This window comes from Ahaetulla prasina, chromosome 4 (assembly GCF_028640845.1).
Source record: "Ahaetulla prasina isolate Xishuangbanna chromosome 4, ASM2864084v1, whole genome shotgun sequence".
Lineage (NCBI taxonomy): Eukaryota > Metazoa > Chordata > Lepidosauria > Squamata > Colubridae > Ahaetulla > Ahaetulla prasina.
In genome coordinates, this window is record NC_080542.1 from 49,955,762 (window position 1) to 49,973,831 (window position 18,070).

Consider the following 18,070-nt stretch of genomic DNA (forward strand, 5'->3'; position numbering starts at 1 on the left):
GATAGCGCGGTTCAGCTGGGATCATCAGAGCCTTTTAAAAGCATTTTTTTCTACAACCCCTTCGGTCAAAGAGGTTGTAGAAAAAATGCTTTTAAAAGGCTCTGGCGATCCCAGCTGAGTTGCCTGATCGCCAGAGCCTTTTAAAAGCATTTTTTAACAAACCTTTTGGCTGAAGGGTTTGTAGAAAAAATGCTTTTAAAAGGCTCCTCTGACGATCCCAGCTGAGTTGCCCGATTGTCAGAGGCTTTTCTTTTCTTTTAAAGGCCAAAAAAACCACTAGTGCCTTTTAAAAGTATTTTTTCTACAACCTCTTCAGCCAAAGAGGTTGTAAACAATGCTTTTAAAAGTAAAAAAAAAAAAAAAGTTGGCCATGCCCACCCAGTCACATTACCCCACCACCACCAAGCCACGCCCACAAAACCGGTAGTAATAAATTTTAAATTTCACCATTGGTTTGAACCTTCAGAAAGCTCAGCATATCCATGAGATGATGGACTGGAAAGTGAGATATGCTGCAAACTTAGTTAAAATAATTTTGTCAACAAGCTTCCCTGTGCATCTGCCTTACTTCCTTAAATATCAAGAGGTGGTCTTGCAGAAACAAGATGAATTACATTGGAGCAGATATGTGCTTTTCCTATGACTATTTGTAGTATGATGGGGCTTGCCCTATGGATACCCATACCAGAAGGAAGAACCCTATACAGCCTATAGGTTCTGATTCACAGCAGTAAGAGTCATTGGAGGAACAGGAATACAAATTCCTTCCTGACCAGCTACAAAAATACACAAAATGAAACAAGTGGCTACTGGAACATATAAATGCACTACCTGGATACCCGTGCTCCTCTATGAAACTATGTGATCGGGCTTGATAAATCAACATTTACAGCTTGAAAATTAATAAGTAGTTACGATCGGCCTCCCCTCTCCCCTTCTGTCCTCAGGCTTGCTCCACAGAAGCCTCTCCTTTCCTCTCTTCTCCCCTTCTCTCCCTCAGGCTTGCCCCACAGAGGTCTCTCCTCTCCTATCCCCCTTCTCTCCCTCAGGTTGGCCCCATTGATTCTCTCCTCTCCCCTTCTTTCTGTCAGGCTTGCCCCACAGAGGCCTCTCCTCTCCCCCTTCTCTCCCTCAGGCTGGCCCCATTGATCTTCTCCAAACTCGAACCCCACAGGCTGGATGAGTCACATGCTGGCCATGCCCAAGTAGCAGTTGGAACAGAATTATTTTCAGGTGGAGAGGGGGAGTAGAACATCTAACTCCTTAGCATCAGAGCATGTTAGTAATAATATAAGAAATACTAATGCTCTGATGGTCATCTCGAAAAATCCTTTCTAAGCGAGCACCTAGAAGCTAAGAGGAACATATGTGCCAAATGTCAAGTTTACAGACTTTACAGTTCTGGAGATTTTGTGATGCTGCGTGAGTGTATTTCACTTTTATATATAGAGATTATGAATAAATGCATACTCAAAAGGCAGTATGCATCTAGTATGCTACATTGAAAGACCCTGCCTTTGTAAATAGACTGAAATTCTAATGCCAGATCTGAAGACCATATAGATGAAGCTTGTCATTCAGAAAACTATTGAAATGCAGAGAATTGGATGAAGGGAGCTCAGGTCACATAGTTTTATTATAACAGTTGCAGTTTCGTGGAAGGACCACAAATCACTATATTCCATTTCAACAGCCCTTCAACTCCTAAGGACAATTCCATGACCCATAGCCTTTTCAACTCTACCCTGGGTTAAATATTCTTTTAATAGTTACATGAAAATGCCCTTTATTCCTACTTCCATTTAAAGAAAACAATACATTACATAGCCCATTCTCTGATTTTCATGCCATCTAAATCGTTAGCACTGAAAGTATTCTCCAGTACTCTCCTTACCAGAGGAGTACTCTCCTTACCAATACACAACAACAGTGTGCTTCATGAATCTGGTCAGCATTTTGCTCTCGAAGAGGAGCGGAATATCCAGAATCACATATCGATAGCCTGGAATTAAATTAAATTAAATTAATCCTTTATTAGAAACACTTTTTCAATAGCAGTAAACTTTTTTTTTTATCAGCCAGATTAGCAACTTTCAATATCCATTCTTCTATTGTAGGTACTTCTTTTTTCTTCCAATACTGTCCTATCAGTAATCTTGCCGCTGTTATTAGATTTAAAATCAGTTTAGTCTCAATAGCAGTAAACTTTTTGTGTACGATGCTGCAAATACATACAAGTAGTCCTATAGTACGACCATTTGTTCAGCATTACAATATTGTTGAACAACAGCCAGTCTGTCAACTTATAGCCATTGCAGCTGCCCTGTGGTCATCTGATCACAAATTCAGGTGCTTGGCAATGGCTCACAATTACGAGTGTCCCATGGTCACATGATTGGCATTTCCCTGCCTGCCTTCCAAAAACAATGACTGCCCATACTCTATTGTTCCTTGTTCCCTCCCATCCACCTGTATTCCACAGTGCTCTTTGGTCTGCCTGCCTGGACATACTTTAAGTGCCTCATCCCACATTGTGGCCATCATTGAACAATCTGCACAGTCCTCATTATGTACAGATCAGAAAACCAGATGATAGTCAGAAGATGCAGAAGTAGGCTGGCTCCAGGATGGCAAAGGTTTTGTTCTATTCCCTTATCTATTCAACTTACCTGCTGAATGTATATATATGGAAGATGGATTAGAAAAAGATAAGTATGGTTTTAAAACTGGAGAAAAAAGGATAATCTGAACTATACAGATCACACTAACCTGATAGCCAAAAATGCAAAAGGTCTATAAGCTCTAGTAATAAAAGTCAAGGAGCATACTGAAAAAATTGAAACTAAAATTAAATATAAAAAAGACCAAACTAATGACAACAGGCAGAATAACCAGCCGTAGAAATGTCAATGAAAAAAGCATACTGGTGGATAGCTTCTGCCTTACAAAGTTAACCATCAGCAATATAGGAATAAGCAGTCAAGAAATACACTGCAGACTAGCACCTGACAAATTGGTCACGAAGATTTCAAAATTGTTATTCAAATGCTATGATGTGTCTATATTTACAAAGATCGGAATTATGCAAGCCATAACATTTTCTTTGACATGCTATGGAAAAAAAACTTGAAGAATCGGGTCAGGAAGAATATTGATTATTTTGAACTTTAGTAATGGGGGAAAAATACTGACAATATTGTGGGCAGCCAAGAAACCAAATAAATGGACCATTGAATAAATCAACCCAGAATTTTTGGGAAAGTATCTAAAAAAGACAGAGAGTACACATATGCTGAAGAGACATAAAGAACCCTGTCTGATTGGAATCTCATTCCCTCCTTATTCAATAGAAGGAAAGTCAATGTAGAACTAGGTAGAAGTTCTATTCCTTCAATAGAAGGAAAGTCAATGTAGAACTATGCTGCAGGCATAGAAGTAGAATTTGCCAAATAGACTTTTGAAATCAAGGCAATGAGCTTGTCTGTAATTTAGGCAGTGACATTCATATTCACCTTTGCTTGATATTTCATTGCATCAGAAATCTGTTAAACAGGGGTTCTGCTAAATCAAGGTTTCATTGAACATCTTGCAGCAGCTCTTCCCTCACTGTCTACTCTCCAAACTTCACCACTGTATTTCCCACCTTAATAGAATAGATGTGATTGACTTGGACTTAGTTTCGGACTCCTCCTTCCACAAGATGGGAAAATATGATAACATAGCATAAGATTCTTGTTTTTCTTGGCTACTGATTAAGCCTCTAATATGTCTGACTGTAGAGCATAGTTCCTCATTAGCTGACACTGTTGTATCTCAGAGTCTTTTAATATGGTCCACAGATAAAGTGCCTTTACATTATATTTCAGATATCTAAATAAAACTATTATAGTCTCATGCCAATCTGTTTTAGCTATATAGGCAATATTCCCTTATCTGTGATCATTCTACACATTTTAACAGAGTCTACTGCTGCCTCTTAAGTCCTTCTCAAACAAATGACTCTTCCCTTACCCTCAAATCTCTACCACAAAAATAGGCCTATTTATTTCTTCCCTTAGGAAACTCTTTGTAAAATACCATACACTCTGATTACTACAGATTTGAATAAGGAGGCCCAAATTACCCTACTCCAAACAATTTTCATAATTTTTACTTGGTTAAAAAAAAGGGAGAATGGGAGTCTGAAGATGGTCATTTTGTTTCCTCATTTCTTACACATTTCTTTTTTATAATTTTGTAGAGCTTAGAAATTGAAGATCATAGCCTCGCTATTTCTCTGTTTCCCTATCTGCCCTTAATAAGCACCAGGTCCTTTTTTTGTACAAAACCCGCAAAGCAGCCATTGATAATATTGATAAGATAAGATAGCTTTAATTGACATTTTTTTACTGTGAGCACACTAGATCACATTAAAAATGAAATTCTGTTGCCTGCTCTCAAAAGAAAGTATATATCTATTCATAACACACATATTCACAGGTTATATACATATACATACTACATCCATACACACACATGCAAATTACTGTCCATTTTGAATCATTGTGGAAAGAGGAAACTTGAGAGTTCACAAGGTTGATCCTATATGGAACAAAACTGTGACTGAATTTAGATGGATACCATGAAGCCTCCTCCCAGAAAGTTAACAAGGAAAACAGGTCATGAAGAAGATGTGTAGCATCCCAAGCAATACTGCGAATCTTGCTCAACCATCGCTTATATGCTATGTCCTCGATAGATGGAAGTGAACTGCCAATAATCTTCTCTGCCATCCTCACCACTTTCTTCCTGTCAGCATCAGTAATGCTTCCAAACCAGACTGTTATGCAATATGACAGGATGGTCTCGATCGTCCCTCTATAGAAAGTGGTAAGGACAGGGGAAGGAACATGTACTTTTCTCATGTGATGTGCCCATTTCACAGTGTCTCACTGTTGAGCAACCAAGCTAGCCTACTCATTAGCTGCACACCCAGAAACTTCATGCTGCTAACCACCTCCACAGGCGAATAATTAATACACAGTGTGTGGCTGTGCCTGTCTTTACATTTAAGACAACGCTTTTTTTATTACACCAGTTTACCAAACCCTACCTCCTTGCACCCTCATAGTCATCCTGAATAAGGCCCATCTGCATACTTCACAATATGGTCGGTGGCAAACCTTGCACAATAGTCATGGGTCAACAGGGTGAACAACTGCAGACTTAGGACACAGCCCTGAGGAGAACCTGTGCTCAAGAAAGTGGTGTTAGAAATATTAGTCCCAACTCGCACATACTGGGCCTATCAAGAATTCACTTGCACAAAGGAGTATTAAAGCTTAAAAATCACAGTTTGTCTACTAGATACTGAAGAATGATTGTATTAAATGCCAAACTGAAACTGACAAACAGCATTCACACATAAGAATTTCTTTCTCTAAGTGCGCCAAGCTCAGATGGAGAACAGAAGAAATAACATCCTCTGTTGAGCGATTTGGACCCTACTGGATTAGACTGGTTTGATGGCTGTAGTTGCCACTGTTATCACAAAGTAAATGGAACAATATAAAGACACGGCAGAAATCCCAACTGTCAAGCCATTATTTTATCTTATCAAATTCAAAGAGTGCTTTTAGAAGAGCATCAGGAGAATTGAGGTACTGGAGAAACGTCTGAGCATTTCAGGAAGCATGACACTATGCACAATGCTGCCTAAAGATTCTTTTGTGCATGCTCTTTAAAACCACATTAAGGGACTAAAAATGCAAAGGGCAAGTATAAAGAACAGAGAATCCTCAAGATGTAAGCAGTAAAAGGGTGACTGCAAACAATATGTCCCAAAGGGAGCCAGCAAAATTGCCTTTTCAGCCTTTTCTTCCCTTGTCATAGAATAATAAAAAGGACACATGGCCAACAGAGATATTATCATTTTTGTCAGCAGGAGGGGTGCCCCAAGGATTCTACAAAATAATATCAACTTTCCAGCTGCTTACCCAAGACAAAGTATTTCAAGATCTCTTTTAGCATCTTCTTCTGGATCTCGGGATGAGTGATGGAGTTTAGCAGTTGACGTTTTTCTGGTTGGGAAAAAATGATATTTCCTAAAGCTTCACGGTTGATCTCACCATTCTCCAAAAGGATTTCTGGACCGAAGGAATGCACAATACGTCGATATGCCTGGAAGTATGGCTGGACCACTGGGAAAAGAAAATATTATAGCAGGAAGAGCTACCAAATATTCCTTAAAGAATCAGTATTCAGTTGGTCCACATATTTTGCAGATACTTTCAGCTGGCAAGAAGGGAGGCAAGAAAAAAAAACCCACTTTACTTATTAATCTAATTTTTAGTCTGCTTATCTCCTGAATGAGGCTTTGTGCTTAAAAATATACTTCTCTTCCAAATGTTGTGGCAGTCCTGCTGCACCTCCAGCAGCTATTCACAGATCACAGACCAAATTAAAGCACAAAAATTGGTCTGATGGGACTGGACAATCATACATCTAGATCAGGGGTCTCCAACCTTGATCCCCTTAAGACTTGTGGACTTCAATTCCCAGAGTTCCTCAGCCAGGAGCCCCCTGATCTAGATGGCATTTTATCTTTGCAGAAATACTGTATTTATGCAGCCTTGGCATTGGATAATGCCAAGGCTGCATTCATGTCATCATCAACAATTTGGAATTGAATAGTCAGAGATGCATTTCTTGCTCTCAAGGCAGCATCGGAAATATACCTTTCAAAAAGGCTCTAATGCCAACTCATGTCATAACATCTTGTGGCAATGAATTCTATAGTTAAGACTCATGGTAAGTAGCATTTTTCTTTCTTATATTAGATGTCTCAAATGATTAAAAATACTGTCATAAATCAGTCATATATTCTACTTTGGGATGAGCAAGTGGAAATAGCAAAATAAACACAGAGAAGAAAGCCAGATGGTTCTTTTTGCAGGTGCGTCAACTGTGGTCCAATAAAATAAATTCCCTCATCTACTCTCAACCCTCAAAGAAAGGATTTTGAAGGCTAATCTTTATACTAAGCAAGGAATTAAAAAGGTGAAATACCCAGCAGATTTTCTTCCTCAGACAGTGGTATGTCTAGTGATGGGATTTTTATAACCTTTTAGCTCTAACAAGCAATTTTCCATCATAAATTTTCTCCTCTTCCCAGGGTCAATACCGTGTGTGTGTGTGTGTGTGTGTGTGTGTGTGTGTGTGAAAGAGAGAGGGGGGGAGGGAGAGAGAGAGAGAGGGAGAAAGGAGTATAGGTGTAGAGAAAGAGAGGTAGAGACATATATCCACATAAGTGGTTAGAAAATCTTCAGATGGAATTTAGTACAAAGGCAGAAGTATACCAACTAGCCCCACAGATCTGATGAACACCAGAGGCTGTTAGAAAAAAGAAATGTGATACGTACATTAGTTCCAAGACATGTGAAACCTCATATTTAAAAACAAGAAGTATGGAAACATTCCCAATAATGTTCCATTTGGAATTCTATAGGATTTCTAAATAGTGGTTCTCTGGCAAATCACATTCATCTGCAAGCAAATAACTTTATAGAAAACTCACCTTGCCGAGCTATAACATCAGCATCAATAACAGCACAACCCAGTTCCTGCAACAGAGCTACTACTGTACTTTTCCCTGATGCAATGCCACCTGTCAATCCCACCAAAAACATTTTTGTCCTGAAAAAGAAAAAAAATAGCCTGACATAATTTTTACACTTTTTAAAAATGAAACCAAATATGAGTTTAGAGATACTGTATATTCATTGTCATTCTTACCTAACTTGACAATTATTCTTCTGTCTTACATTTAAATGCACACCCAGCACAAAAAAGATTTTTATAGGCCTTAATTCCAGCTATTTAAAAAACTACAAACCATTGCCCCCAAACTGCTTTGGAACTTTTAAATCCATGCATAAAATATAGTTTCATTCACTTATCTTCTTTAAGGGCGTCCTTGTCCCTTAAAATTACTTTGGCGTCCAAGAAATGTCTCATGATAAGCATCTCAAAATTCCTATCTCTCTTCCCCACCTTTTTTTGAACTACATAGCCCACTGCTTGTAAACTTTATTAATTTGCATTAAAAATATTTTTCTTTTGCCAACTTTCACATACCACAGAAGCAATGGGATGTCACCTATATATATTCAAATGAGGCATGCATAATTTAGAAAGGTTGTCTATTCCCCAAGCTGTTAACTGCTTTGTAATAGAAATCACATTCATTTCACTCCCCCACCCCAATAACATTGCTAGTTGCTTTCCCCACCTTCCCCCCCCCAAAAAAAGCAAACAATTTGTTTCAGAACTTCTAAATCAGATCAGGGACAAGTGCCCATTTGTCTTCTTCAATACCAGTAAGAAATGCAAATATTATTATTCCCAAATCATTATTGCATCTATTAAACATGGAAAATAAATTTGAAGTCCTTCAAGCTAGGTTATAAAACAATTTTCAATTAAAGTACCCCAAACAGTTTCTGAAAGAACTACTCAAAATATGTTAATAAGATCCCCACTTCAGGAACTTAATATTTCAAATTTAAGTATTACTTTGAATATTATCTTTTGTTTCAAGGTTTGGATTTATTGAATAAATCACTTCTAACCCATCTACCCACAGGGTGGTACATCATAGCCGAACTTGGCTGATTTTTCTCCTGGGGATTAAATAGAAAAGATAACCCAGAAGAAGGTAATGCAAATTATTCTCATACTGTCTCCTACAACACAAATGTATGCGGGTTTCAGTATCTTTATTCCGATCCATTACTGGCATTGTTCAGTTATATAACAGCGCAACTTTCCTCAAATGTAATAAAGGTACACAAACGCAATTCTATGACAGTTCGTACCATTTGCATCTTAATTTCTACAAAAAGAAGGGGCGGGCTGGGATTTAAAATCACTACACCAATCTGCCAACCCTTTTAAATAAACGGAGAATTAAGGGACTGACTACAACGATTGTTCAAGGAGCGAAACGACTCTGCCTATGTTCACAATAATTTATTTATTTATTTATTTATTTATTTTGTCACAACATTATATATAAACACATATAATGAAAGAAAACAATAGGACAGGAACGGTAGGCACTTTTGTGCACTTATCCATGCCCCTTATAATCCTGCCCATGCCTCACCAGTATCGGGAATTGTGGTGGGGGACGGGATTTATTCTCCCATGCAAGAGAAGAATGAATATTGTGTCACGGCTTCCAGTTCTCGTCGGATGATCTGAATTCTTTCAAGCACTTCCCCTATTTCGAAAGGTTGCTAAGGATTACTTCTTGGGCTTCATGTACATTTCACTTTTCTCATTCTTTATTGGCTGAAAGAAATCACGCTGGGAATTCCATCCAATCCCTACTACCCAAACTGAGCTTGACTTTTTCAGAGTGAAGCCAAGCAAAGAATAGAGAAGAGCGGCAGGGGATACTGAGGTTGATATATTCTTTCTAATGTCAAAATTGTTATGTTTAATAAAAGTTAAGAACGGAATTTCTTACTGAGCAATAGGAGCACTGCTTGATTCTTGGTGGAAGTAATTCCTCGTCAAATAGTAATCGTTGATATATTCCTGGTCTTCCCAATTAGATTGGCCAATTCTTGAATTCTTAATTATAGGAAAACGATAGGGATAACGTATTGGTCCAGCAGGCTTTTAATATTTTCGGAATTCCTAACCTGCACGGTCAATGCATCTCAAAGGACTTGTTGGAAAAGGCTTTCCTTGAGGTCCAATTGAATGATTTCAGCTAGGATGGTTCAGAAGAAGAGTCCAGTACAAACTTTGTCTTGTTATTTGACATACACAGTAAAGTCTATTCAGGGGGAAATATGCCTTTGGCAATTGACTAGAAACTAAAAAACAAAAGCAAAGCCACTGGTTTCCTCTTGGGTTGATAATATTGTTTGATTTTAACTTTTAATGGAATGAAAATGGCTTAAATCCCCGCTAAATTATTAAACTCAGAGAATGACTTTTGACTAGCCAATCTTATGGGACTATTGAGATAATAACGTTTGTGAGAGCAACCATGCTTATTACCTAAGCTCTATAAAGAAATCTAGTTACAAAAACATAATTAATTTATTGGCATATTGGGTTTAAAAATAGATGAGAGGTCTGGAAAACTTTTGAAAGCCTTGGAGAATTTCAGTCAGTCTGATGATATATAACACTGAATTAAAATGGATCAAAGATGTTGTGTAATGTGGTATAGTCACAATTATATATTCATAATTGATATTTTGTTTTTATTTGCCAAATTACATATAACATAAAAGTGATTTCAGAAAGGGCATATTTAAGGTAAAAAGAATTAAGGGTTTTTCTACAAAATGAATAGGCAGTTTTTCCCATCTACAGGTAATTTTTCTTTCAAGCTTGGCTCCTGATAATATCTATACAGGTTTCTTGCAATGATACAGAAGTAGTTTCCATTTCCTTCTTCTAAGATAAGGTTTGGGCTTCTTGGTCTCCATCTAAATGTTAAACAAGCTCAACCCTACTTATGGTAGCTTCAGAAAGAAGATCAGCTTGTCCATTAGTGCCACCTGTTGAGGTAAAATGTTCATATATCTAGAAATAAATCCATTGTGGACCTTCCTTCTGAGTAAATGTTTAAGATTGCATGAATCAGATTTATAAGATATATAAAGACATGTACTCTTTTTAACAAACCTTGACTGATTGATTCAGGAAAAATAATTATGTACAATTCCCTATATTATATCTTTTAAATGTATTGGTTACATTTAATGTATTGGTTACATTGATTCAGGAAAAATAATTATGTACAATTCCCTATATTATATCTTTTAAATGTATTGGTTACAATTTCTTTGTGCAATCTTTTTCTGATAACCACATGACCTGGGAATTATAGAATTGTAATCCATCACTTTAACATATTTCGTGCATTTTATATGCAATAGGTTAATAAAGGCCATAGACTGAACTATTTTCTATTCATATCCATACAAAAACTATTACGTATATACTTTGTTGTGCAATTCTGATATCTAAGGCTTAACTGTGATAAAGGAACTTTATTCATTCACATAGTTGACTTATTCCTTAATACAAAATAGCTGAGAATGTTATATTAATTCTAGATTATTTTTGTGGAGTTTGAAATTATGTACATATACACAAAAATCATTTTTTTTCTACAAGAATATTGGGACTGAACCTAGGTATAAAAGCAATTTCTAAGATGAAACTAATGTATGCCTTTTCTAGTTTTAAATAAATTGGGTACAATAGTCAAGACTAATTTTCATCACAGCCAGTTTGCTTGGAAAGTGGCTATTACAATGATGCTCAGTACAAACCCCATACCTGCCATCCACTCTACATTGAGTCCTTCTGACTTAATGAACCACCTTCTAGGGAAAATATGGGACTAAAGCCTACATCCCAAAATAACCTAGGAAAAATATCTTTATTAAGCAGATTAATACAAAAGTTCAAATATGTCTTCAATTCTGCTGAGTATTTTGGCTTTTGAATTTATTTATTTATTTATTTTGTCACAACATCATATAAAAAGATTATATAGTATATAAACATATATATGAGTAAATATTAGGAGGTATAAGCTTCTATATATATATAGGAAGAAGAAAAGAATTTTTTCCTCTTGATCAGTAAGAACATAATAATGTTCCTGGACCAGATCAAAACCCATCTTAATTCAACATTTGTTTCTCACAGAGGCCAAGAAGATGGTTCTGAAATGCTCTGAAGCACTAGATAAAAACCTATCAGTTTCAGGATTAAAATAGAGGACAAGAGAGTAATAGTTGGATGTCACCTACAATTCAAAAAATTTGATAAAATCTAATGAAATATTATTAAACTGTCAAGTAAATACAACAGAGTACCTAACAAGTAAACAAAATAATCTAGGCAGATAAGTTTAATCTCTACCTGAAAAAAACTTTTCCATATCTAGAATGAGGTTGTTTCAAAATTAGAACTCCATTATATGGAAGAAAACTTCCCTCTAGAGAGTCAATCAGCCCCCATCTGGCTGAATTTTAGAAAAGCCATTAAGTTGATTCTGTTCTGTTCAGCATTCAGTTCAATTCAAATTCAAATCTTTATTGTAGGTGCACAACACATGTACAATGAGATTGGTTGAGCTCCCTCAGTGCACCCTCCCCAACACAATACAACTCACAGTGAAGACAGAAAATCCCTAATTCAATAAATCATATTAACACCCAGTCCTACTGCACCGATGTGAACATGTTACGCATTGCGCCAGTCCATCATTTAGGAATTAAATATGTGAGTAGTTTTATGATGTTTTGTATTAAGTTTAATATTATTTGCCTTTTTAGTTGGTACTTTTTATTTTAATATTAATTTTTAATATTTTTACTTGCTATAAACAGGTCAAAATTTGGGGGTACAATTAAGTAATTTAAGTAAGTAAGTATTAAGTAAGACTCCCATCTTCCCTGTGATTTAGAGAAACTTTGCTAGCTAGATAGCCGGAAGAAATAAGAGATAGCTAGCTTAGTATTGGGGAACCCTTTTTCCACAAAGACTCATGGGTACTTTAGTCCCACGCCCTCTATTGCTTTAATAAGGGGTTTCTTAATTACACTGTTGCCTACAAGTCCCACGGCGCACTGCAGTTGTCCGTCCAATCGCGATTTAGCTTTGGGCACTGCGCAACCGCGTCAGTCGACGAGGCTTCCCTTTACCAAGATGGCGGACGACAGTGAGACAGCGGTGAAAGGGACGGCAAGCGAGGAGAATAATCATCAACATTGCAGCGATTGTGAGAACGATGATGAGCACAATTACAACCAAAGGCAAGCGGGTGCTGAGTTTAATAGAACGAAATTCCTCGGAGTGGAGCCGCCGTAATATTATTGTAGAAGGGAGGGAGGAAAGGAGGAACGTGGGCGAGGCCTAGCCCACTTTTCTTTGCGTACGTAGCACTTAATTGGGTGGGTGGGCTAGATATTGTATGCTGAATGGTTGGTTGGTCTGCCTGTTCCCAAAGAAGCACCAATGGTCACCGACCACAGTTGCCGACACCAGCATGACTGGAAAAACTCAGCAATTGTTGGGCCTGTCGCGTGTCCCAAGACCTTAATGGGACCGTAGTTTAGCTGAGATATTTGGTGATTTGGGCTAAATTAGGGTGTTGATTATGGCCAGGGATGGCTCGGGGTGCTTTCTTTTTATAGGAGCAAAAAAAACCTCCATCATCTCAGCTCAGTTTTATATGCTTTGACAATGGCTCCTCAGAGTCTTACACAGACGTCTTTCCCTCTTATTGTATGCTTTTAGCTAGTCACAGTAAGAACTACCGAGAGGTTTGTGTCCAGAGCTGCTTAGATCACGAATTAACTTCCTGTGGCTCAGCTTCAAGGCAATCCAGTGTGAAAACAAAAGACATCAAACCATCATTTCTTAAGTATTGGAAAATTGAGATTCTGTTTTAGTAAGGACAGAAACATGCAGTTTCTGATTGTGTTGATGTAATAACACAAAATGGGCATAGCATGGCTATGGGATTGTTTATAAGAGAAGAGGAAGTTGTCCCATTTCCTTACAATGAAAACCTCAAACAGATCCTAGAAAAAAATATTTTCAAAGGCTTGAATGTTAAGAAAAAGGAAATTCAACAAGTTGAGGCAAAAAAACATAATAAATAAAGTTGGTGGAAAAAATAGTTCATAGTAAATTATGGATTGGCTGAAGTATACAAAATGTCAAGCTAAAATGTATTTGGATGTGTATTTTTTTTTAATCCAGCAGGAATTATTACTGCTGGATTTTGTGTACTGTAATTTGTGTCACAATGGGTTATATGACCTACTCCATAAACTGAATTGTACAGAATGTGGAAGCCTCTGATAATTGGCAACCCAGTATAGAACTGCTTGCTTTGCAGGGTAATATTTTTCTAAACTAGGTCAAACTGCCACACAAGTAGCAAGTTTTCATGACATTGATAATTTCCACATTCCTTTTACTCTATGTAACATACTCCCTGCAACTAAAGGAAGGCTTCAAATGTATGTCAATGTCCTCCAGTTATATTGGTTGGTTGAAGGAAAAGATAATAAATTTATTCAGGCATGAAAAGATAATAAATTTATTCAGGCTTTCCTGTGGTTAGCAAATAAGAATCATACTTTTACACAATAATAAGGGGTAATATGCAGGTTTCTTTGATAACCCAACATCTGAATGTTTGTGATCTCTTTCTCAGACAAGTAGCAACCCCCACTTCCAAAGATGACACCACCTACCTGTGTTTTTCACAAAAACAAGCTTTTTATTGTGTAGTGCTATTACTACTGTATAACATGTGAAAATAGATTTCCCATTATGTTCTACTATATTATATCATAATTTATCTGGAAGGAGCTCCTACATCTTTAACAATTTAATGACTATTCAGAAATTAGTTAAGGCATTTCCTATCCCTATCTTGTCTTGTACAGAAATGCAGTTATGATAGGAGCTGTATTGTTGAATATTTGCCTATCATATTAAAGTGGGGGAAGAAAAAGGCAAAAAATATTAACTGCAGGCCCATTCACAAAATAAACCCTTGAATATGTGGTCTATTAAAATTAATCTACATCTGAGAATCAGACATCTTAGAAAATGGTATTGATTCATCACAAAGAGAATTATAGCAATATATCCTCTGTGGCAGTATGCTTGACACCTTTGATTTGGTTGAGATTACAGAATTCTTTTCAGCTGACAAGTCAGCAGTCAGAATCTGAATTAATAATTCAGTCTTGGTGATGTGTGTAATAAAAACTTTCCCTTGTAGAATGTGACCTGGATTTTTGTTTAAAAAATCTGAAATATGTAGAAGCAATATGTTGCTTCTTTGTTTATGGCATGTTAAAGACTAAACTGAAGAGAATGGAGTTTATAGGTGACTTATTTTATCATATGGAATGGCAAAGATTGATTTAAAAAATCTGATTCCATTATGGAATTCAAAGCAGTATTTAACATTGCAGTGATCCAGGTCTGCTTAGCTTCAATACAAATAGTGTGTAATGTGATTTTGGGCATTCAAAAGAGCCAAATTAGGCTATGATTCTACTCTTCCTGTCTGGCTGTGTAATCTTGTATTACATATATTCATTTGTTTAAAAGCTTATTATTCCAGTTGTACCTGAAAAGTTACATAAAGCAACTCAGAAATCAGTGAAACATAGACAGTAATAAAACAAAGTGGTTTTTTTAAAAACAAAACACAGAATTAGGACAAAAGTTTATAGGCTACTTTGCTTTGTTCCCCACTTTATTTACTTTGTTTTCCCATGCAGCTGGAATATGTTCTGATGATGATTTGAGGATACAAGCAGATTCATATTCCAACATTATTTTAATCAGGTTCTGTTCCCAGATTATACACGAAACCCAATATCTTAATTGGGACTACTGGAAATGTTTCTATGCTATTGATACATATGTAAGGGTTCCATTTAATTTTTTTTTATTTATTTATTTTATTTACATTTATATCCCACCCTTCTCCGAAGATTCAGGGCGGCTTACATTGTATAAGGCATTGTATAATATATTTACAACTGTAGCCAGATCCTTATTTTCCAGGAGTGACTATAATTTAAATTGACATACCATATCTAATCAAAACTGCTGGTCATAACATCTTTTTAAAAAACACATCCACAATTTGGGGAGGTCTTTTGAAACTAGCTTGGCTTTCTAGGTGGAGTACAATCTTACCTCAAATAGAGTAATCCCATATTCCAAGGGGTGGTTTTTTGTTTTTTTTTACTCTGAGTTCAATCTGAAATTTATCTAGTCCATCTCTATTCCCAGAATACCTCAGAACAGAAAATATTTTGTGTGGTTTATTTTCCATGTGAAATGGAAGAGGAAAACAGGATGTGATATTTATAATGTTTTATCTTAAATTTCTTGATAAATCTTGTGGAACTTTAGAGTTAATTACTATATGAGCAAGATGAAACTTCGTGATATTTCAAAACAGTGGTTAGTGAAGTGGCTAACATACATTTTATGGAATTTACTTTGATTCAGGCAGTTTTCTCTTACATTAGACTTCAGAATAATATTCTACTTTTGGATTTTAAATGTTGAGATTTCAAGACAAATCAGCAATAAATGTTTCTGCAGGGTAATCATAATGCATCTCCTAGTTGGCCTTGAAAAGATATGTATAAAGACAGTGAGCAAAAGCTTTGATTTGTTTGTTTATTGCCTTGAAGTAAGGGAAGCGATAGTGAAATAAACTAACAATCTCTTTAATAGGGGAAGGTGAGTAGTTTCTTGTGTTTGCCTATATATTCTTAGATTTGACTACTGAAACTAATTGCAGTCAAAAGTATAAATAAAAAAGTATAAATAAATTTTGTGAAATTAGTACATATTATTTAGAAAATATATGATTTACTATTTGGAAAACTAATGAACTTTTGTTTAAATGAAAATTTTAAATGCACACCACATGATTTGAAAGTCACTTTGGTTGCTTTGATATAAATAAACAAGTTCACCCTGCTAGAAGTTGATTAAATGGCTTCTCAGTCAGACCAGCTATATAGGATTTGATAATACGTTGCAGTTTTCATGAAGTTGAGGTTGGGGAATTCTCTTTGTAAAAGTATCCAAGTGCAATAAGTGATGTAATCAGATACTGCCCTGGAATAGTCAGCTCTCAACACAAAAGCTCATCAGATGACTTTAAACTAATTATTTCTCTTAATGCAATGTGGTTGTTGTGGGGAAAAATTAGAGCACAGGTGCATGGAAAGAAAAAATTTGTTTAAAAATCATTAATATAAACTTTCACTGATGCTGGGACAAAAAATTACATGTATGTTTTAATAAGATAACAATCCAGACTGGAAACCTTTTTTGTATTTGTAATTTTAATATATTTTTTTCTTTTTCTTTTCTTTCTTTTTTTTGTTTTTGTTTACATTTATATCCCGCCCTTCTCCGAAGACTCAGGGCGGCTTACAGTGTATAAGGCAATAGTCTCATTCTATTTGTATATATTTTTTTTTACAAAGTCAACTTATTGCCCCCCCAACAATCTGGGTCCTCATTTTACCTACCTTATAAAGGATGGAAGGCTGAGTCAACCTTGGGCCGGGCTTGAACCTGCAGTAATTGCAGGCTACTGTGTTCTAATAACAGGCTTCTTAACAGCCTGAGCTATTCCGGCCCTTATTTATTGAAATTGCTAACTAGACAGGTAATTATGTATAAACATTAAAATTATATTATATTAAAATATTATTTCTTCAGTTACATTTGATTTAGTATTATTCATTCAAGATTAAACATTAACATTAATTTATTGAGTCAGTATATTGATTAATTAATCCATGTGTCCTTGAATAAATGGATTATAGTATTTTTTCAACCCAAAGTCTACTAATTTGTCAGATTTTCTAATCTCTTCCAATAATTTATATGATTCAGTTAATATGCTTCTCAGTATGTCAAGAAAATTAAGTTTTGAAATCTTTTAATATTTCTTCCCCCCCCAAAAAAATCATTTAACTTTCATAATGCATAAGAAAAAATATGACTTCATTCATATTCTTTAATGTGTCCCAAACAACCAATAAATTTATAAAACAACCATAAAAAAGAAAGCTCTTTTTGTATGTTTTATAAAAATAGATCTTTAATAAAATTATATATTTGTCCTTTTTTATTATATTACAAATCATGATATTCTTACTGCATTCATCTGTATGCAGTATTAAAATTATTAATATTCTATTGCTTATATGCCTTGGAGTATTGGAAATGAAGGAAGAAACTATTCTATCAATATTAATTATAATTTTGAATTATTACAAGCATGATTATTACAAGTATTACAAGCAAGACATTATTTGAATTTTTCATACAAAATATAGAGTAAATTAGAAAAAATGCTGTAGGTATGATCAATAAAGTTATATTTAAATATCCTCTGGAAAACATGGAGCAACTCTTTCTTTACTATGTTAGCAACCAGACAGTAATGTCATTAAGAACAAGTCTGAGTGTGGGAAGT

At 35.7% G+C, this 18,070-nt stretch overlaps 2 protein-coding genes across 3 annotated transcripts in view; one reads left to right on the forward strand and one right to left on the reverse strand.

Moving 5' to 3' along the window:
- Nucleotides 1–9,270, reverse strand: part of DCAKD (dephospho-CoA kinase domain containing) — a 34,945-nt gene extending 25,675 nt beyond the window's left edge. For both annotated transcript variants that reach the window (XM_058181789.1, XM_058181790.1), the window contains exons 1-4: nucleotides 9,146–9,270; nucleotides 7,556–7,674; nucleotides 5,976–6,179; nucleotides 1,915–2,002 (exon numbers count right to left, since the gene is read on the reverse strand). In XM_058181789.1, the coding sequence (XP_058037772.1) occupies nucleotides 1,915–2,002; nucleotides 5,976–6,179; nucleotides 7,556–7,667 (404 nt within the window). In that variant the 5' untranslated portion in view covers nucleotides 7,668–7,674; nucleotides 9,146–9,270. The remainder of the gene's footprint in view (nucleotides 1–1,914; nucleotides 2,003–5,975; nucleotides 6,180–7,555; nucleotides 7,675–9,145) is intronic.
- A 3,418-nt stretch (nucleotides 9,271–12,688) lies between these two features.
- Nucleotides 12,689–18,070, forward strand: part of NMT1 (N-myristoyltransferase 1) — a 38,552-nt gene continuing 33,170 nt past the window's right edge. Inside the window, exon 1 of the mRNA XM_058179661.1 lies at nucleotides 12,689–12,836. Within this exon, the coding sequence (XP_058035644.1) occupies nucleotides 12,730–12,836 (107 nt within the window). The 5' untranslated portion in view covers nucleotides 12,689–12,729. The remainder of the gene's footprint in view (nucleotides 12,837–18,070) is intronic.